This window comes from Palaemon carinicauda, chromosome 28, assembly GCF_036898095.1.
Source record: "Palaemon carinicauda isolate YSFRI2023 chromosome 28, ASM3689809v2, whole genome shotgun sequence".
Taxonomy (NCBI): Eukaryota; Metazoa; Arthropoda; class Malacostraca; order Decapoda; family Palaemonidae; genus Palaemon; species Palaemon carinicauda.
In genome coordinates, this window is record NC_090752.1 from 58483956 (window position 1) to 58506334 (window position 22379).

The following is a 22379-nucleotide window of genomic DNA, read 5'->3' on the forward strand; positions in this document are numbered from 1 at the left end:
TTATATTTAGGTTCTCGTAAATGATACGAGATTCCTTGGCCTCCTCCCATCCTGGCACCAATTGCAGTGACTTGATTCATGAATTTTGGCTATATAGCCTATGAGACCATTCAGCATCCTGATATATCTGGGGTAGTGGGGACCCTGCAGTTTTACAATGTACAAATTCAAAAGATGTTGGATACCAAGAAGTAAATAAGAATGGAGTCCAGCTAAAGACCAAGTAATCCCTGCACTGCACTGCGTGAGGTGCACTAATGGCATTGGAAACTAACATATGAATGAATGACTATATGTTGTCAGGGATTAGTTTGAATGGGATCATTCACTAAGGGTTCATTTAAAAAAAAAAATTATAAAATTATTTTTACATTGACTTTTTTTTTTTCCACCTACAGGTAGTGAAGATGATAGTGACGATGAGTTCAGTGCAAGACCCGTTGTGAACGTGAGCAAATCCGTTTTGCAGAAAGATACAACCAAAGACTTGAATAAAAAGAATTTTCAACTTGGTGAAAACATTAAGCTGTTACAGAAAGAAATCAATAAAATTGAAGAATCCAGGGATCGACATACTGGAAATACTATAGCTCTGAAGACTATTGAGACTAAGCTCCAAGGTAAAAAGATAGACCTCCACAAAATGCAGGAAGCTGAAAGAAAAGTGCAAGGAGAGCAAAGAGGTAGAAAGGATAAAAGGAAATATTGTGTTTTTTGAAAATTATATATAATGCTTATTGTAAAACTTCAAGTTATTCTAAAAAGTCAATGTCTCAAATATTATAGCAAATTTCCTGATAAAACTTATTTTATAAATATTTCTTATAAAATACAAATCATAGCTTATTTAGCATACTATAGTTCATAATAAAAAAAACGATTTTTTTTGTACATATAGGAGAGACTTTCCAACACCTACCAGTTACCATAACTTTACACATTTCCTTTTTGAAGAGTTACCGTTTGTTTATCTTTTCAACATCTCGGTATGAATATTAATTTTTCACATGGTTTGTGAATAACCAACACACCATCTTCTTTGATGTACCATTTACTTTGAAAAGGTTCCTCATGAAATCAAAATATTATTTAATATGTGTAATATTGTCAGACAAGGACATAATAAAAATGTGGCTGACTCTCGGCAAGGCTTGATACACACGGTACTTATAGCCAGATAATCGGTAACATGACATATATTGATTGCTACAGGTTACACTCATAAAGAAAATATAATGGTCCCCATTAAAATTAATAAGGGTATTGAAGAAAAAGCAAGTAACAGGAACAAGAAACTAACCTGTAATCAGCCATTTACATTGATTTTATGATTAAAAGTATTATCATATTCATTACTAATAATAATAATAATCATAGAACCAACAGACAATGTATATTTGGTCATAACCTTTAAGTCTTTTTTAATGGTCTTTTGGCCTTGAATAATTTATAACCATATGTTTAATATACTGTAGAAAACAACACGAGAAAATCCAAATAAAATTAATCCAACTGTTGTTGCCGTAATTGGTGTTAATCCAGGCAAAATTGTCTATGCTGTCCAGGACATTCACAACATAATAATTATATTTTTTCTTTTCAAAAATTACAAATTAGTTGTTCAGATTTTACCAAAAAAATTGTTTGATGTATTAGACATGACTTAACACTACTCAAAGAAATAACTGAGTATGACACGTAACACTCATATTTGATTGTTAGTGACACCATGCAAACCAATGCTCAAATGACACAGATATGTGATGATTCTGTGCTTCTCTGCAGTAAAATACTGATACAAGTGAGGTTGATTTTTTTTTTTTAATTTAGGTAATGACATTCACACAGCTGGTGTAATTGAAAAAAAAAAAAAAAAAAAAACCCAGCCCTAATGAAGGCACTAAGCAGTGAGAGAAAGACCATAAAATCGGAAATGTGATCAAAGGGACAAGATTAAGAATATGACTGCTTAAAAAAAATCCAATGAGGGAAGTGTCACCTACCTACTGTACCTTTTCGTATCAAGTTCTGTACGGTCATAACTCATGTTAAGACATTTCAAACATTGGCTGTTTGTTACGAATTGGAAAAGACATGTTAATTTGGGTATTTTTTCATCTTTACAATTAAAATTTATAAATTTATTATCAAAGACAAGAAAAAAGTAAAAAGTAAATAACAATTGTACTAGCAATGGTGTGAAATTTACAGGGGTTTAAGGGTACCCAGGCATGTTTAATGGTTGTCACAAGCATTTCAACCAAAAAACTTCTTGACATGAGTATGATTGCATATAGTTGCCTACTCTGAGTTGAAGCCAGTCTTATTAACATGTTGAATTAAGCACTAAATTTCAAAAAATATTCTTTGGAAAGGAACTTGTCTTCAATCTTCAATGAAATTCTAACATAATTCACCAATTGAGATGATAAAACATAACATCAAAGTAAAGATATAAGAGTAATGTATAACAGAATGTTCGTGATTTCTATAGGATTTTTTCTTTTAATGTATATTCTAGGATCTCCATGTTTGTCCTCATTTAAAACCTAAACCATTGACTGGAAGTGAAAGCTTAATAAAAGTAGGTTTTAATATCTTTCACAATATTAGTGCAAATATTTTAACCTTCTTTAGTTTAGTGATAGGGTTAGTTCACATCCACAAGTTATTCATAGTAGGGTTACAAAAATACAATTGTTGGTTCCACCGAAGATACCTGTATGTATCACTGCTTTATTGACAAAACCATAGCAAGAAAGTCTTTTATGTAAACCCACCATACCAAAATGTAGTTCCAAAATCTGGAGATCTGGTAAGCAAATACAGTGGTTGGTTTAGCAAGGAATAATTTCCAAGCCCTCAGTACATGAGTATTATAACTGTAACTAAAATTAAGATCTCCAGCTTTGTAAAAATCTGGTTAAACTATCCCTTATAAACAACTATTAAGCCAACACTCCAGAAGCACAGAATTAATTTGGATGCCTGTATATAAATTAATTGTTATTAAAACATTTCATAAACCTGTTTTTTATTTTCATTTTGATTGCAAAATTAACCCCCAAACTCCTAGCCCTTACATGGAGCTACTTGAATACAATACTCGATCATAATGCATATGTAGCTGCTTTAGCTAAATTACCTTTCTATGATTTTCCTGAACATGTTTATATAGAGCCTAATGTGCACCTTAGAGTCACATAATGTAAACGGGCAGCGTATAATTTATGGGTAGGGTGTGTGTAATTTACGTATGCTGGAGTTGTATTACTGAAGGAAATGTTATGTCTATATTTATAGATTCTAGTGGGGGATATATAATGGTACACGGTGATTCTTATTCGGCTATAGCTCCCTGATAATGCCCCTTTGAAATGCAGGAAATTAATTTACTCTAATCATATTCTGAAATCACATGAACAAACCGAAAAGTAAAACTATTTCAGAAAAAAAATAAATCGCCTAAATAACTACGATTCACAGAATTGCAAATAAAAAACTAACCATTCAAAACTTAAAACAATTTTCATTGGATAAAGCATACCACTAATAATTTAAATTTTCTTAGAGTAATTTTACCTGAAAGCTTAGTACAGTATAACAAGGAATTGTGAATGCAAACAGTTTATTCTCCCCCAGAGTTATATTTACAACACTTAAACTCGAGTACACCAGGGAAAGACAACAGTACTATTAGATTTGACAGGAATACTGAAAATATATTTCGTAAATCTTCCAGAATCAGCATTATTAAAACACTTCAAATCCGTAACGCTTAGAAAAGTTAATAAGTAACATATACAAAGAGAATGCTTGATATTAGAAAAATACATCAAAGAAGAATACTTTCACAAAATAAAATAGAAAATCTAGTTAATACCTATAAAATATGAAGCCATAAAAATATTTCATGAAAAACCTAGATTACACTTTTTTTTCTGATAAATAACCATATTTCTGGAAAAGATAGCATGAAAGATAAAACAAATTGCACAATTTGTTAAATCTTTTCCGTTATCCGAGTTGGCCCAATTCAGGTACATTTAAACGGGTTAACAGCACAATCAATTACTAAAGTTATTTGCTTCTCTTTTAATAAAATGTTACACATGGCTGGAAGCTGATACATATATCACACCTTTGAGGCAGATGAATTAAAAAGATTCTAAAAAGGCAGCAGCAACGATTTTCACATCGGCACCGACAGATCTCACTTGGAAATGGATGGCATAAAATACGTTTTAAATACACAAGGAAAAAATAACTATGATCTGTAATAATTACAATCATTAAAAATCCAACAAAATAAGTATATTTTTATCCTGAGAGAAATGAAATAAAAAAAAATAAAAGTTTAAAATGTCTACACTTAAATGCTGTTAATAAAGTAATGAACAAAATTCCGTGTATTTCAAACAATAAATTTCTTGGCTAAAATCAAAATTACGGAGCATCCATTCACCATTTCCAAAACAGGCAAATATATAAGTTTAATCAAGGGAATTTTAACATCAAAACAGTTGAGTATGTACAAAGCAGAGGGTTAGAAATAAATTATTTCCTCTTATACATAAGAACTATATCGTCAGGTTTCAATAGGTGTCATTCATTGATGCAGTAAGATGTCCGTTCATATCAGACGTCATCTGAAAAAGACATACAGTACTCGTTTTATTACAGCTACAGCATATTTGCATTGTGTACTGTAATCCTATTCTTTGTGGATTCTCACATGCAATTAATAAATCTAAATTTGGGGTAAAAAACTCCTAGTGTTCTTGCTTACCTCACAACTACTTAAAAGAATCAAAGAACTATATCATATTTCATACGTGATATATGAATCCGGTGATGGCTGGCTAGTCTTAACCTCACATCTGGACGTCTCAACGACCAAAAGCGATGTGAGAACAAGCAATAACAAAGCTGCTAGCTTCGACGCATCGAGGGGGGGGGGAGGAACATGATGCAACCATACAATGTTGCCAGATCCACGATATTTCTTTAAATTGGTCGTGATAAAATGATTGCAGAGGCAACTCAAATAAGTGTATTTGCATAAGAACAACTAAAGGCAAAGCAATCATTTTGTATACTAACAAGGAAATACAGTAACAGTAAACTTAAAGGTAAATCATAAATGCACAACAACAAATATAATGAATGGCTATTCAAAAGAAATTTTCTAGCTTGCAATTCGTATTTCTAAATGTTTTTTAGTTTGATATACAAAGAAAACAACTATGCAATATATCACAATTGTATGAAATAATTAAGAAAATAATTATTTGCTCCTGCTGTGACCTCATCTACACTAAAGAACAATCAATGCCACTTACCTCTTTTGTACTTTCATTAGTAATTAAAATTTGAAGAAATATGTCAATGAGGTGATTCACAATGATTCTAATACTCTTACGGCAGGGGACTCGTACCTTAAGAGAAAAATTATATCAAAATATATTTGAGGACCAAACCAATTTTCTAAAATCACTTCTAATATAATAGGTAAATTCAAAGGAAACAAAACTTCATGATAGAAAATATTTGATTGATTGATTGATTGATTTGAAGTTCTCTGGCATCATGAAAATATTTGAAATGCCACATAATGAATACTTCTACAATCAGCTAACAAAGCTCTTTTGTTAGAGTTCTCTTGCTTGAGGGTACACTCAGGCACTCTATTCTACCTTATTTCTCTTCGTCTTGTTTTGTTAAAGTTTTTATAGTTTATGTAGGAAATATTTATTTTGGTATTGTTTCTGTTCCTAAAATATCTTATTTTTTCTTTGTTTCCTTTCCTCACTGGGCTATTTTCCCTGCTGGAGCCTTTGGGCTTATAGCATCTTGTTTTTCCAACTAGGGTTGTAGCTTAGCTAGTAGTAGTAATAATAATAATAATAATAATAATAATAATAATAATAATAGTTCAATAACTAAATTAAATGAAATAAATTGAACTTGAAGAACTAACATACCCTTCCGTCGGCGCACACACTTATGCAAGGTGTTTGGAGTCGATATAACTGAAGAAGGTACCTGGGTATCATAGTCACTTTTTCAGCTAAGGAATCCATTGTGGAGGCATACTCACAAACTTCTTCCTCTTTCATTTGGTTAGAACTGCTGTCCACAATACTGGAATTTCACCATGATTTTATTAATATCAACAAGTTTGAACATGAATAAATAAAACAACAAAATTAAAAATTATAAAAATTGAGTTTTTATGATAAAACAAAGTTTTGTGAATACTTACCTGGCAGTTATATATATATATAGCTTAGTCTCTGACGTCCGGCAGAATTTTTAAAAAATCGCGGCAACCGCTGTGTGGTGGTTGTGCGGTTAGGTGGTTAACAACCCTTACAGGGTGGTACTTGGAATCATTCCCGTTTTATGTTCCTCAGATCATCTTTGCCCGACCTGTCTCCTGAGGGGAGGCGGGTAGGCCTTAAAATATATATATATATATATATATATATATATATATATATATATATATATATATATATATATATAAATATATATATATATATATATATATATATATATATATATATATATATATATATATATATATATATATATATATATAACTGCCAGGTAAGTATTCACAAAACTTTGTTTTATCATAAAAACTCCATATTCATGAATAGAACTTACCTGGCAGTTTTATATATATATAGCTGATTCACACATTTGGAGGAGGGTGACAGACAGTAAACACTGTTGGGAAAACAACAAAAAGTTGCAGAAGAAAAAACACCTTGATTCCTTACCTGCTAAGGTAGATGACTTCAAAGGTTCCTGCCTCTTGAGTCGCTTTCCCTTAGGAGTGTCAGCCAGGAGTGGACCTGTCATGCTGAAAACAACTCAATCGAGTCTGTCAAACAGGGTGAGACCAACAACTTGACTAGACTTCAGAACTACCTTTGCCCCCCCCCCTTTTTTTTTTTTCTAACAGCAACCTTACTAAAACTAACCACCTAACCTTACAGAATAGATATAAACTATCTAGCTAGACTGACGGTACTGTACCACAAGTCAAAGTCCTCAGACAACCGTAAAAACACCGACCCAAACACAGGTATACAAAAGCTAAGGTTGAGGGGAAGTAGTAACTCCTTTGCCTAATACAGAAGCTGTAGCTACGTATGGGCCCAAGGTGTAACACCTTTCATAATCTACTCTTACCTCTCTGAGGTAATGAGAGGTGAACTCAGAGTTGCTTCTCCAGAACGTTGCATCCATAATCTGCCTAACTGACATATTCTTACGATATGCCAGCGAAGTAGCAATAGCTCTCACTTTGTGAGCCCTTACTTTCAAAAGGCCGAAGTGCTCCTCCTCACACAAGAGGTGAGCTTCTCTTATAGTCTCCCCAAGGAAGAATGACAATGCATTCTTTGAAAGGGGCTTTTGTGGATCTTTCACTGAGCACCATAAGGAATTAGATGTGCCTCTAACATTCTTAGTGTGAGATAAATAAGCTCTAAGGGCTCTAACTGGACAGAGGAGTCTCTTCTGCTCTTGACCCACTAGATTAGTGAGGTTAGGGACCTCAAAAGTCCTCAGCCAGGGTTTTGATGGATTCTCGTTCTTGGCGAGGAAGTCAATCCTCAAAGCACATACTACTCTATTCTGATTGAACCCCACTTCTTTCTCAATAGCATGAACCTCGCTGATCCTTTTAGCTGTGGCCAGAGCCATCCGGAAGAGGGTTTTCTTCGTAGCATCTCTAAGAGAAGCTTGTGAGATGGGTTCGAACTTTTTGGTGCATAGGAACTTCAGAACCACATCCAGATTCCAAGCTGGGGGCCTTAACTGAGCCTGCTTAGTTGTCTCAAAAGACTTCACGAGGTCTTGCAAGTCTATTCTGAGACAAATCTAAGCCTCTGTGCCTACAGTCAGCCGAGAGCATACTCCTATACCCTTTAATCGTGGATACGGCCTGTTTAGAATCCTGTCTGAGGGATAACAAAAAAAAATCCGCTATTTGGCTCACAGAGGTAGTGGTTGAGGAAACTTTGTGCTGCCTACACCAAGCTCTAAAGGTTTCCCACTTAGATTACTATGAGATTCAGGGCCTCTGTAACACGGTTTTTTGGACTTTGCTCCTTATCAAAGCATCGGATGTAGCTGAAAGTTGACATATGTATATTTTACAACCACACAAATTTTGTCAGCATTATCAATAACCTAAACACAATAGTTTTAATTTTTATAGAGTAAAAATGATCTAGCCGACGCCATGGCCAGTGATAACGAGCCAAGAGTCGAAAACATTCACTACGTAAGCAATGTAAACACCTTTTGACAAAATTTTGCCCCGCCCATCCACTAGACACCCATTCAACTTCTTCCATCGGCTCTGAAACCCATAACAGTCAAGAATGGCTAACAGGATTTGGAATTGCCCCCGTGGTTGCAAAACTGCATTTGTCTTACGACTTGCAACTTTATACAGTCAAGAGAAAGCCCGTGGCCATATTTACTATAGCCTGAATAGGTAATTATTCAGTTTCTAATTTAAATCCAATGTTTATAGTCTGATTTGTATTTAGCGTAACAGGATTATAATACTTGTAATGTCATTCAGGCTTTTGAACATTTCTATTAACTATTCACTATGCCACCAAAAGAGAGAGAAAGAGAGGGATTGTATGTAAACAGTCTTTATATAACTATTTTGTTAAAATAAGATTTTTGTGCTAAAATCTCCATCAGACCTACCGTGTTAGCTATGTTTTTGGCATGACTGCATTTCATAAATAAATCCTGAATAGTTTTAGGAGTTTTATTTGTACATCTAATGGGAATTTATAGAAGTGAAGTGAACATAATTCATTTATCCTTTAAAATAATTACTACATGTAGCAAAACAAATAGTAGTAAAGATGATAATGCAATGAAGGAATGATACCATACTTTATCTTTAGCTTCAACATCGGCAATAACATACCCAGTTGCCATAATTTGTCAGCTTAATGAAATAACCTATCATCTAAAGTTAAACTTAATTTCTGAGGAGGCCATGGCTTATTGCACAGTGAAAGAATATGACAAAGACTTTATGAATGGCGGAACGATACATAAATATGGGTGGGGTATTTGTGCTAGTGTAGTAATACTACTGTACTGTAGCAGTAGTGCCGTTACCGTACTATACATGAATTAAACGTTTAGGCCAACTGCTGGGATCCTTGAGGATCATTTACCACTTCTTACAACTACTCGAAAAATTAGTTTTTATAGCCAGAATTTAAATTTTCTGATCCAACAATGCCCATGATAGCCTTCAGTGTTATCCTGAATTACAACGAGGCCAAAGTGGGTGGAGCCTCGTGAAGTCATCATTCTGACGATAATTACTGGTGAAGGTTTAAAGCCAAAATATGGTACCAGTTATTTATTTTTTTCTTTTTTACAGTAAATACGTAGGTAGCTAGACAATAAATAAAAATTACTGGACATTGGATATAGCAGTTATCACATTAAGCTGGTCTACTACGTTTTTGAAAATTACCAACTAATCCATACACCTTGTCAATCTGATTGTGACCTATAAAGTAGACTGTTATTTCTTAGGAAACTTATTCTGGGAGTTAGACTAATAATCAAAGTGTTTTTGTATTTATTAACATATTTTGTTAGTTTGTTCATTATGACAATTCTCAGTGGAGAGGTTTCAGAGTTCATAAAGGTGTACTGCTTTGCTTTTATTTACACTTTTGTGTTATTGTTGGCAGAGGTATAGCCTTCGTTACGTATAACCAATCATCGATCGAGAAAGAGAGAAGAAATGCCGTCATAAGTTACGTAACGAGTGCGTTCGAAACCTTTTCTCTGAGTAAGTTGGCCCGTCTTCAAAAATCGTCACTTTTACTGAATAAAGTACCAAATTTATTCAACCTACGTAATGCAGAATATAGTCAAAATTTATGTGTAGATATAATGTGCATTCTGAATAAGCGTTATATTTATGAAATTCATAGAAAAAAAGTTATTGCGAAAAAACCGTGTTACAGAGGCCCTGAATCTCATAGTAGTAGACCCTTTGTGAAGAGACCCTCCTCGCTCTGGCGATAGCTCTTGCAGCCTGTGCAGAAAAACCTCTCGCTCTGACAAGCTTCTTGATAGTCTGAAGGCAGTCAGTTTTAGAGTGAGGGGGTTTTGATGATAACTCTCGAAGTGGGGCTGTTTGAGAAGCTTTGGACTTGTAGGAAGGCTTCTTGGAAAATTCACCAACATGTCCACCACTTCCGTGAACCATTCTCTTGTTGGCCAGAATGGAGCTACTAAGATCATTCGTCCTGATTCGAGAAGAGCAAATTTCCTGACGACCAGATTGATCATCTTGAACGGAGGGAACTCATATGTGTCCATCCCTGTCCAATCCATCAAAAAGGCGTCTACTGCTATCGCCTCCTTGTCCGGGACTAGGGAGCAGTAGTTGGGATCCTCTTGTTTTGGTTGGAGGCGAAGAGGTCTATTAAAGGTCTCCCTCATAACTTCCACAGATTCTGACAGACTTGTTGGTTGAGGGTCCATTCTGTGGGAAGAACTTGCCCTTTCCTGCTGAGCATATCTTCTCTCACATTCCTCTGTCCCTGTACGAATCTTGTTAACAGTTCCATCTTGTTTTCCTTTGACCATAGAAGGAGCTCCCTTGCTGTTTCGAACAGAGACAGAGAGTGAGTTCCCCCTTGCTTCCTGATGTAAGCTAGAGCCGTGGAGTTGTCCGAGTTGACCTCCACTATCCTCCCTGACACTAAGTCTTTGAAGGCCTTTAGTCCTAACAAAATGGCCATCAACTCTTCCTGTTGATGTGCCATCTGGTCTGACTCTTTTCCCAAGAGCCTGAGACCTCCTTGCTTCCTAGTGTTGCTCCCCATCCTGACTCCGACGCGTCTGAGAATGACACTAGGTCTGGGTTCTTCCTGTACAGGGAGATTCCTTCTCCTAACAACGCTGGATCCAGTCACTAAATCAGATGATCCTTGACTTCTGCTGGAATGGAAAAGGAAAAGGAGTCTTCCTGAATCTTTCTGTTCCACACCTTTGATAGAAAGTGTTGAAGAGGTCTGAGGTGCAGTCTTCCCAAAGAGACAAACTGTTCGAGCGAGGAGAGGGTTCCCAGCAAACTCATCCACTCCCTCGCTGAGCACTTCTGTCTCTTCAGAATCCTCGAACCTTCTCAAGGCACCTGGTCTGCCTCTCTTGGGAGGGAGAAGCCCGAAAATGAACTGATTTCAGAACCATTCCCAAATAATGAATAGTCTGACTCGGCTTGGTCTGAGATTTTTCCCTGTTGATGACGAGACCCAGTTCTTGAATCATCATGAAAGTCTTTTGTAGGTCCTCCAGACATTTTTCTTTCGACCGCAATCGTATCAACCAGTCGTCCAGATAAAAGGATACTCGTATCCCCTCCTGATGAAGCCACCCTGCCACGTTCGCCATTACTCTGGTGAAGACTTGAGGAGCAGTGCTGAGACCAAAGCAAAGTGCCTTGAACTGGAAGCACTTGCCCTGGATCATGAATCTCAGGTATTTCCTTGAAGTCGGATGGATGAGGACGTGAAAATAAGCGTTCTGTTAATCCAGAGACACCATCCAGTCCCATGGACGTACTGCTGCCAGCACTGACTGAGTCGTCTCCATGGTAAATTTTGTCTTTTCCACGAAGATGTTCAGAGAGCTGACATCCAGAACGGGTCTCCATCCACCTGAGTTCTTGGGTACCAGAAACAGGCGATTGTACAAACCTGGGGAGGATAGTTCCAGAACTGGTTCTATCACTCCCTTCTCCAGCATCTGGTCGACCAGATCCAGAAGGGCCCTTTGTTTCACTGCATCTGAGTACTGAGCCACTAAGGCTAGAGAAATATTTGAAAGCGGAGGCTTCTTCAAAAGGGGGATCTTGTATCCCTCCTTGATGACCGAGAGGGACCAGGCATCCACCCCTCTTTTCTTCCAAGCCTGCCAAAAAAGTGGCAGTCTGGAGGACTTGCACTTCATTTCTTGGAGCGGGATCTAAACGAACCTCTATTCGTCCTTCCACCCGTCTCCTGCCTTCTTCCTCTGAAGTCTGACTCGAAGGAGCTCTACCTCGAAAGGGCTGTTGGAATTTCCTCTCCTCTCTCTTCAGAGACGAAGGAATGACTGGCAAAGGTTTTCTAGCAGAGCGCAATAGGAGGTATTGAGTGGCCTTTTGTGCAAGCGAAAGGGTAATATCCCTGACAAGGGACTCAGGAAAGAGATTTTCTGAAAGGGGGGCGTAAAGGAGCTCAGACATCTGCGCAACAGTCACTGATCTAGAAGCAAAAGAACATGAGTGAATTGAATTGAATATAGGATTTAGGCATTAAGCCAAGCACTGGGGCATCAAAGGCCATTCAGCGCTATATAACGAAAATCATTCAATCATATCTGTATACTCACACCATTTAGTATCATTTTAACCTTTAATACAAATCGCAACACTTTCATACAATAAAATCTAGATCTGAAATAAATAGGGATTAAAAGGGTAAAATAAATAAATTAATAAAATCAATTATAGCTCGTAATATAACCCAATACTTTGTATAAATTTTCTCAAATTCATGGTATTATATTATTCCCCCAGTATATCTCTTAAAGGTTTGTCCTGGAGTAAATGTGTCCTCCTCTGAAGATTAAAAACAGGACAATCGACTAAAATATGATAAACATCCATTGTCATTTGACAGGTATTACAAAGAGGGGCCTGTCTCCCTTACCCATTCTTCATTAAATAATTGTGCGGTGCATGTGTATGGCCAATACGCAGCCTAGTTAAAATAATGGTATCCCTCCTACTTGAAGAATTACAAGATGACCATTTCTCCACCAATGGGTGGATTTGTTTCAATTTTGTATTGGTGGTCAGGTCCGACCATCGAGCTTGCCACTTATTTTTACAGTAAAGATGAATCTCACTTTTAAGATCTTTGTAAGGAATACTCAAGGGGGATGGATTACTTAGCCCTGAAGCTTCCTTTGATGCCTTATCTACTTGTTCATTTCCATCCACCCCAACATGGGCAGGGACCCAACAGAAGTGAACATTGATACTCTTCCTAGACTGGAGAAGTACTAACCAGTCCTGCACCTCTTGTACTAGATGATGGCCTGGCATAATTTGTTTTAATGAGAGTAAAACACTATTGGAATCCGAAAAAATTGTATAAAAACTATTTTGGTTGCTATTTTTAAAAATATGTTGGACTGCGAGAATTATTGCGTACAGCTCAGCAGTAAATATTGAACAAGAGGATGGGAGTTTCCTTCTAATAACAATATCCCCCACCACAGCTGCACTTCCAACTCCTGCAGCCAATTTGGAGCCATCTGTAAAAATATGTTTCCCATGATGTTGAGCCGCATGATTTAAAAACTCACTTTTCATTACCCTACTAGGTAAGGTATTTTTCCCTCCTGCCGTAAAACATACTTTAACAGGTGGATTACACCAAGGAGGAGACTTGGGATATCCTACCTCTGCTATCTGTGCTGTTAACAATCCTACTTCTCTAGCATCATTTTTCAGCTGTAATTTCAATGGCTTAGGAACTCTAGATCTGTTAGGAGCCCGGTCTAAAGGCGCCCTAACATATTTACAGTTGGGATTGTTTCTCACAGCAAGGGACCTAGCTAAAAACCTCAAACTCAACTCCTCTCTGCGAATGGAAAGGGGAGGTATGCAAGAATCAACATAGAGACTGTCAATGGGAGATGTTCTGTATGCACCTGTGCAGATGCAAAGCCCAGCATTGTGAACAATATCAAGTTTTCCCAGTAAAGTCTTTGTAGCTGACCCATATATTTGGCATGCATAGTCTAACTTGCTCAGACACAAAGATGTATAAATTCTAAGCAAAGTTGTTCTATCAGCACCCCAATCAAAATGCGATACCACTTTCAGAATGTTCAGTGACTTCTTAACCCTGATAGACAGGTCATTTATATGGGGACCAAATGTCATTTTCTTGTCGAAAATGACTCCAAGAAACTTGACATTATCCTCATATGGCAAAATGCAATCATTTAAGAAAAGGGTGGGAATCTCTTCCCTTTTATGAATACGAGTAAAGCGAATGGCTTTGGTCTTCTGAGGAGAAAACATGAATCCATGAGAATTTGCCCATGCGGAAGCAGCATTTATTGCAATTTGAAGATTTTGGCATGCTTGTAGTGCAGATGATCCACTACAATAAATTGCAAAGTCATCGACAAATAGTGATCCTTGTATACGCTGCCTTGGGGGACGACACCTTCTTTTTGCATGTAGGATGAAGATAGTTCTGACCCTACTCTCACTTTAATTGAGCGGTTTGATAAAATTTCTTCAATAAAAGAGAACATATGTCCTCCTATACCCCACGAGGCCAATTGCTTTAAAATACCACCCCTCCAGGTGGTGTCATATGCCTTTTCGAGGTCAGAAAAGACACCCACCACCTGGTTTTGGTTAGAAAAAGCATTTGAAATTTCCCTTGATAACATCAGCAAAGGGTCTAGAGTACTTCGGTTCTTCCTAAAACCAAACTGTCTGTTAGATAAAAGATTTTTTGATTCTAGATACCACACAAGTCTGTTGTTGATCATTCTCTCAAATAATTTGCATATGCAACTGGTCAAGGATATGGGCCTATAACTAGATGGCAGTTCTGGGTCTTTACCAGACTTGTGGCCTGGAATTACAATTGAAGTATGCCAGGAATCAGGAGATGTATGGGAAGCCCATAGACCATTAAAGGTTTCTAATAAAAATTCCTTGGTATCCACTGGAAGATGTGATATCATTTCATACCGGATGCCATCCTCACCTGGGGCAGTTAAAGAAGAGCTAGAGATAGCATTTTTCATCTCCTCCATACTAAAAGGCAGGTTAAAAGCTTCAGTATTTGAAGAAGCAGGAGGAACAACAGATGTTGATGCTCTAATTTGTTGAAATGCTGGGGAATAGTTGTCAGCACTTGATACATGGGCAAAGTGCTTAGCAAGAACCTCTGCTACATCTTTGGGGTCAGATATATATCTATTATTTTCCCTTAATATTGGTAGAGGCTTAGGGACAAATTTACCTTGAAGTTTTCTAATCTTGTCCCATATTTCCTTTGAAGGAGTTTTGGTATTAATATTAGATATATATTTCTTCCAAGATGCTCTCTTTGCTTTTATAAAAGTTCTTTTTTGTTTGGCACAGGCTCTGAGGTACGCTATTCTATCTGCTACATAGTTTGTTCTCAAGTATCTTCTGAAGCAAGTTCGGGTCACTTTTCTTGCGTTGACACATTCTTTACTCCACCAAGGAACTACAGAGCGATGAGGTAAACCGCATGTTTTAGGCATAAACTTGCTAGCATTATCATCAATAATATTTTCAAGATGTTGATAGGCATGCACTGGAGATGTAAATTCATCATACTCTTTATCGGTGTGTGAACAGTTTTCATAAGCTGCCCAGTCTGCCTCATCTATCTTCCATTTTGGTGGACACTGAGAAGGAAGATTATGGACATAATTTAACATTATTGGCCAATGGTCACTGCCATGTACGTGTTCATTTACTGACCAAAGGTAGTCCAATCGAATGGATGAGGAACAGATTCCCAAATCAATGGCTGATGTAGAGTTATGGAATACATCATACCTAGTTGGAGAACCATCATTCATTAGAATTACATCATTGTTATCGATTAATTCTTCAACAAGATTACCCCATCTATCGCACACATTTTCACCCCATAAAATATGCTTTGCATTAAAATCACCCATTAAAATAAAAGGGGCAGGAAGCTGATTGATCAGGTCTTGGAGGTCAGAAAGTCTAAGCCTTCTTGGATTACCAGCATGATCTAAGAGGAAAAGTTCTAAGGATGGTTCAATATATAGCGAGCATAAAGTAATTTTTTCCCGATATGAGTTCTAACTGCAAATGCCTGTAGTGGTGTATTGAGTAGGATTGTTTCAAATTTTACAGATTTGTGAATAATAAAACCTGTACCACCTTGATCTCTTGCAGCTTGCAAAGGAGGGGATCTACAAAAATGATAATTGAGTCCAGGATTAAATGGTTTGTCACTGATCTTGGTTTCCTGTAGACAAATTACCTTCGTGTCTGAGTCCCTGGTTAAAGTCTTTATTTGCTCAATGCTAGTACTTAGACCTCTGCAATTCCACTGGATGATAGACATTATCTTTTGTTATTATTTTTCTTTGTCTCATTTGTCTTTTGGGACTTTTCAGATGAAGCCATGTAAGGCCTGGAGATGGAAGGCTTTACTAGGCCACCACTCTTATTTTCTTTCTTTCTAGGATCTTTATACAAGTCACCCTTAGGATCATGAGCAGTAGGGCACTTACCTGACTTAGATGAAGGTGAGGATGATGGGGACCTTTTCCTCTTTGGAAGATCTTGTTTCCCAATCTCCATCAAATCCGGTAGAGATTCTGCCTGAGACAATACATTTAAGGTGGTGGAAGCCACCTTGGCTTCCTTGGAGGATTGTGCTAGAACTTCAACAGTTCGAGCACTTAACCCAGAAGGCTGGGCTACTACCTCTAGGGGAGATGCTCCTATCGGTGACATTACTTTTGGTGTATTGGAAACCATATTGACCTCTTTGGAGGTTTGTGCTCTGGCTTTTATAGGCTGAGCACTTGACCCAGATGGCTGGGCTACTACCACTAAGGGAGATTCACCTGACGGGCCAGGTGCTACCACTGGTTCCCCTGTGGTAGTAAGGGGTAGTGGATTATAATCTTTTGGTGGCATCTTAACCGCGCGAGCAAAATTAAGTTGCCGATTGAGTAAATGCTTTGCATAACCTACACTTATATGTTCAACATTTGCTTTCAAGATTGCAGCTTCTTCTTTCTTGTATTCTCTACATCTTTTACCATTTCATTTATGATGATCTTTACAGTTTGCACAGGTTGTATCTCTGTTGCATTGACCATGTTCTAACAAAGAACAGTTAATACAGATCTTCGTATTATTGCAGTACCGGGAAGGGTGACCGTACTTGAAACAATTAAAGCATTGTAAAGGCCTAGGTTTATATTCTCGAACACGTTCTCTTTCCTTCTCAATAATTATATGATCTGGTATAACAGGGGTTTCAAATGTTAAAACTACTATGATTGTTTGAGGGATCTTACTTACTTTCCAAACATTAGCAGGGCACATGTCCAGAATTTCTGGTTCTGAAAATTCATATAGATCTTTATCAAAAACTATTCCTTTACCATAGCTGAAGCTCATATGTGGTTTAATATCCTTAATAAGATCAATTTCTGCAATCTTCATGCCACAAAGCATGTGAGCTTGAGTATCTGATTTTGCATTAATCAAAACAGATTGCTTACCATATCTGCTAATATCCTTACTTTTAATTAAACCAACTTTTTTTTTGTATAAATTTACTAATCTTATAATAGTTATAATTATCTATCTTCCCAGATGCAATTATCCATGTTGAGGGCTTGGGGGTTCTTACTTCTGGAAGTCTATGCTCTATTTCTTTTTCCATCCATTCTTCTGGTTTATATACCTCTAGGTGTCTTGGTGCTTTATCACATAGAGCCCCAGAAATCAAACAATTATCATTTTTTATGCTCTCTAAATTTCTATTTGCTTCTAAAGTAATCTCAAAACTTGAAAATGATACCCAAGCTTCCCAAAAGCCTTTACTACCATTAAGCTCCATTAAAATTTCTTTGATTGCCCCAAATCTACAGAAGGTTTCATGAATTATGTCATAGCTACAACCAATTGGTATGTTTTTTAAGTGGAGAATTTTCAGATTTTTTGTTGGATCTGGTAATGAGCCAGAACCAGAGAGTAAAGTATTACTGTTATTACAAGAATCACTTTCCACCAGTGCCAATAAATTGTCTTTAACTACACTGGTCAGAGAAGTATTGTTGGAGGAATCCTTTTTATTGCCGAGGTTGTCAACAGAGCTTTCCTTACTTAAACAAGCAGAAGTCGACAACGGAGTCTGGGGTTCGCCATTTGATCCAGGGGTACGGGGAACATTAAGTTTACTCATTAATTATTTTGGGGGGGAGGGAAGGGGTCATAATAACAATGAAAAAAAAAAACAATTGAAAAAAATAAAGTTTAAGGGAGAGAAAATATTAAGACTGTCTGAAATTCCAAAGATGACACCGTTAGCCTTTCCTGGAATTAATTTCTCCACCAATGACATCTGCAAAAGCTGCTTACCAAGTGTCCACTCCCTACCCTACCACAAAGGGATGGTACCACTATGATTAGAGTGGCTCCAGTGTATGCCAAACCCGCTTGATGGGACTGAGAGCATTTCAAGAATACAATCATCCCCACTCTAATCATAGTGGCAGGCAAACCGGACAGAATGCCGAGAGTCCTATCTCTATGAAATCGCCAACCCCTGGAATCCAAAGGCCAAATTTTTTCTATGAGATAGTTACGCGTGCCAGTATGGGAATACTGACACTCCTAGGTGTCCAAACATTTTCGGGCAGTTGGCAAGACCACCACAGCTCCCACAATTGATTTTGAAATAAAAACCGATCCTGGATACAATGTCCCCTCTAAAAAACCTGGACAGTGAAATGGGTAAGAGAGTTTTGATAGCAAGGTTGGCGACAGCTGATAATTATGGAGGAATAAGCAATAAGAAGTAATAGAAAAAGAATGAGAGAAATTTAGAGTCAAACTGAGGAAAAGAAATTCCCCAGTTCGAGAGCCCTCTTGCCCGTCACAAGCCTTCAGCACGGGAATGATATGCCGTGCTGAAGCCCGATGACTTCAAGGCATTCTCTCGTTAAGAGGGAGCAAAAGACCATAACACGGCCCTCTTCTTCAAAACTCCTACCGAAAAAAGGGAAGCCAACTCATTAGACCCATCCCTAAGAGCTTAGTCCATGCATGACATGATACTAGTAAGGTCTTCTGTTCCCTCCATTTGTTCTGTTTTCCTGGCCAGAGTCCCTAGAGACCAGTTCAAAAAACTAAAAACTTCAAAAACTCGGAAAATCCCCATGACGAGGTGATTAAGCTCAGACATTGACCACATAACTTTCGCCAAGTTAAGGGCATGCCTTCAAGCAGAGTCCACAATACCAGAGAAGTCACCCTGGGAGGACGCAGGAACTCCCAGACCCAGAGGTTCTCCAGTCTCGTACCACATGCCCGCCTTCGAAGCAAGTCGAGCTGGTGGAAAAGAGAAGGTGGTCTTAACCGCTTGTCTACGCTCCTTCATCCATTCGTTAACTTTAGCGAGAGCCTTCCAAGCACAGATAGAGAGCTTCATTTTGATGAAGGCCGACTGTTTTTTGGCCTTCTTCCTGCTAAACTGTGATTGAGGAGAACGAGGGGCAGAAGGTTGAAACTCCTCCCCATACAGCTCAAGGAGGGAGCGTGAGAGAACTTTATAATCCCCATTCGCGTCCGCAGGCTTGTCTTCATCCTCTGGGACATCCTCAAGATCTTGTCCCACCTCTACTACAACTTCTCTTCGGGCAGAAGGTTCACCTGAATCCAAGAGGCAAATCGTAGGATGCGTCCTGTAGGAGAGGGCTGCAAGCATCCTGACATCGAGAACCGTGTGCATCCTGGCGCCGCGTGCTGGCATTGTCCTGGCACCGAGCGCTGGAAGAGTCCTTGAGGCGGTAGGCGGATGCGTCCTGGCGCCGAGAGTAGGAAGCGTCCTTGCGCCAAAAGCTGCAATCGTCCTGGCGACGAGAAGCGGAATCGTCCTGGAGAAGCAGGCTGGAATCGTCCTGGCGCCGCGAGCGAGAGACGGAATCGTCCTGGCGCCGCGAGCGAGAGACGGAATTGTCCTGGCGCCGCGAGCGAGAGACGGAATCGTCCTGGTGCCGCGAGCGAAAGACGGAATCGTCCTGGTGCAGCGAGCGAGAGAAAGAATCGTCCTGATGTCGAGTATCGCCAGAGTCCTGGAGGCGAGTCGATGAGGAAGAAGCGCGGTACCGCGCCTTTGATGAATCACGCCAAGGTTCCCTGGGAGAGGAACTCCGTTCCCTCTTAGAGGCCGATTTCTTGACCGGTAAAGAGTTGTCCTTACGTCTGTCCGACTGGGAGGAAGGGCGACTAAAAGCTTGAACTAAAGAAAAAAGCTGCTCTTGCATAACAGTTATAAACGACTTAGCGACTGCTGCTGGATCTTGTGGTTTCGAAGGCGATGGCTGTCGAGTAGCGCTGGTAGAAGGAGAAGGATCTTTCGCCGATCTTTCTTAACTTTTGTCTCTCGGCTTTGGCCTTTTCACTGGAACGGTGTCCAAGTCATCCTCCGAAGGACAAGGTTTGGGGCTACTTGAACCGGGAGAGTGAGAAAGAGTCTGTTCAATTCGGTTCCACCTCCTCTTAGTCGGTCTCGAAGCCTCATACTGCCATTTGCGTCTGGGAGAGGGGTTCGGGGAAGACACCATCACATCCGACACGCCTTTTCCGTGGCGGTCAAGAGCAGCCTGGGAAAATGCAACAGGACTGTCTGAGGCGACGGCTGACCGAGGATACGTACCTCTCACCCACTTCCGGTCGTCAATGTACCTTCTCCCTTGGTCCTGGGAGCTTGGTAGAGGTCTATACCTAGGGTAATGACAGGTTCGATCAGTCACCACCTCCACTGCACTTTCACAAGCACTAACCTCACTCTCACTCTTACCTTTTAAGGCTGAAAGTTGATCTTTAATAGCCTTCAACTCAGCCGCCATCCTGGCGTACCGAGGGTCATCCGCAGATATCGATCCCGTAGAAGGGGCAGGAGTTACTACCTCAAGGGAAGGTTCAACTTCCAAAGAGGAATTAATCAAAGGTTCAATGGAAATATCAAAACTATGCTCACGAGCAGATTTAGATTTAGATCTCGAAGCCCTCCTTATTTTATCTAGCTCTAACTTGGGCACATAGCGCTTCATAGCTAACCAATCTTTCTCACTCAAAATCTCACATTCCTTGCACCTTTTATCAAGTGCACAATCAAAACCCCTGCAATCCAAACAAACCGTGTGAGGGTCTACCGAAACTTTCGGTAACCTCACCTTGCATTCCTCATTTACACACACACACGAAAATGAAGTTTCTCACTCATATTAAACAAATCAATAATAGCAGAATAAACACAAACACGATTGCCAAATCCCCAAATCAATGTACTTCACCAAAAATAAGTCCGGTACAGGGACACAGGGAAAGCGAAATGAAAAACTCCAATGGCGGACCAATGATGTTGTCAGTCCAACCGGCAGAGATGATCTGAGGAACAGAAAACAGGAATGATTCCAAGTACCACCCTGTAAGAGTTGTTAACCACCTAACCACCACACGGCGGTTGCCGCGATTTTTTAAAAATTCTGCCCGACGTCAGACTAAGCTATATATATAACTGCCAGGTAAGTTCTATTCATAAAAACAATTTGTATTTTTCCTAGCTATACAAACCCTAGTCATATATCAGGCATGTTCTGGTGCAGCTTTTGTTACGACGAGATTGAAGAATTATTGTGAGTCTGGGAACATTGTATGGTTGCATAAAGGACCCACCAGTGTTTCAGTAAGTTGATACTAGCGTACATGTTCTCGCTCTGCTCTTGGTTGCGACAACAAATGGTCGTCCATTATTGACATTCCTTCATTACTTTGTGTGATTCTTTTCCTCTATTCGCAGAATGAAGTGTTTATGTATTTATGTGAACCTGAAACAGTCTTGAAGCACCTTCATGAGCAGTGGAAATTGATCCCCATCCCTTTTGAGTTGTTTTTAGAGCAAAGAGATGTGAAATAAATTCCCCTTGTGATATTTGTTGGGAGTGGTCGTCCTCCCAACCGAAGTATAGCAGTCACATGAAAAAGAAGGCCAGACGGGGTTGGTCCCCTCTGACAGCTTCTTCCTCTAAAGGATGAAAGAAGCTGAAGCTTTCCAATTATTGATTCATCAATTCTTGAGTTACACCTAAAAAAATCTGTTTCTGAAGACAAAAGCCATTCTCCTGGATAGCCTTAAATCCTATGTATCTTGATGATCTGACATTGCTTTACTCGAGATAGCTTAGGAGGAACATATAAGTAAAGGCAGCACATGGAAAATAGCAAGGCTTTTGATGTCAGAAACAATGTTCAAGACATGGACAGTACAGTGTTTACCAAACAAATATATCATGCCTCTTTTAGGCTTAGATATCGTAGATTTACCCAAGTGTCTTATCAAAAGTTTTAATCTTCTTGTCCCCAACCTCAACCCAGTTGATCTCTACATAGACCTTCATCACACCTGGGCCTCTTGGTGGAGCTAGCAGGTGACTCCTTGGCAGAGGTGAAAAGCTCCAAGATTAAT

General features: G+C 38.8%; 2 protein-coding genes across 6 annotated transcripts in view; one reads left to right on the plus strand and one right to left on the minus strand.

Moving 5' to 3' along the window:
• The window catches only part of LOC137621616 (zinc finger CCCH-type with G patch domain-containing protein-like), a 97756-nt gene extending 94771 nt beyond the window's left edge, over positions 1 to 2985 (plus strand). For all 3 annotated transcript variants that reach the window (XM_068352051.1, XM_068352050.1, XM_068352052.1), the window contains one exon: positions 399 to 2985. In XM_068352051.1, the coding sequence (XP_068208152.1) occupies positions 399 to 718 (320 nt within the window). In that variant the 3' untranslated portion in view covers positions 719 to 2985. The remainder of the gene's footprint in view (positions 1 to 398) is intronic.
• A 1095-nt stretch (positions 2986 to 4080) lies between these two features.
• Positions 4081 to 22379, minus strand: part of LOC137621617 (centromere protein L-like) — a 103016-nt gene continuing 84717 nt past the window's right edge. For all 3 annotated transcript variants that reach the window (XM_068352056.1, XM_068352055.1, XM_068352053.1), the window contains exons 9-11: positions 5985 to 6144; positions 5343 to 5438; positions 4081 to 4649 (exon numbers count right to left, since the gene is read on the minus strand). In XM_068352056.1, coding sequence (XP_068208157.1) covers positions 4596 to 4649; positions 5343 to 5438; positions 5985 to 6144 — 310 coding nt within the window. In that variant the 3' untranslated portion in view covers positions 4081 to 4595. The remainder of the gene's footprint in view (positions 4650 to 5342; positions 5439 to 5984; positions 6145 to 22379) is intronic.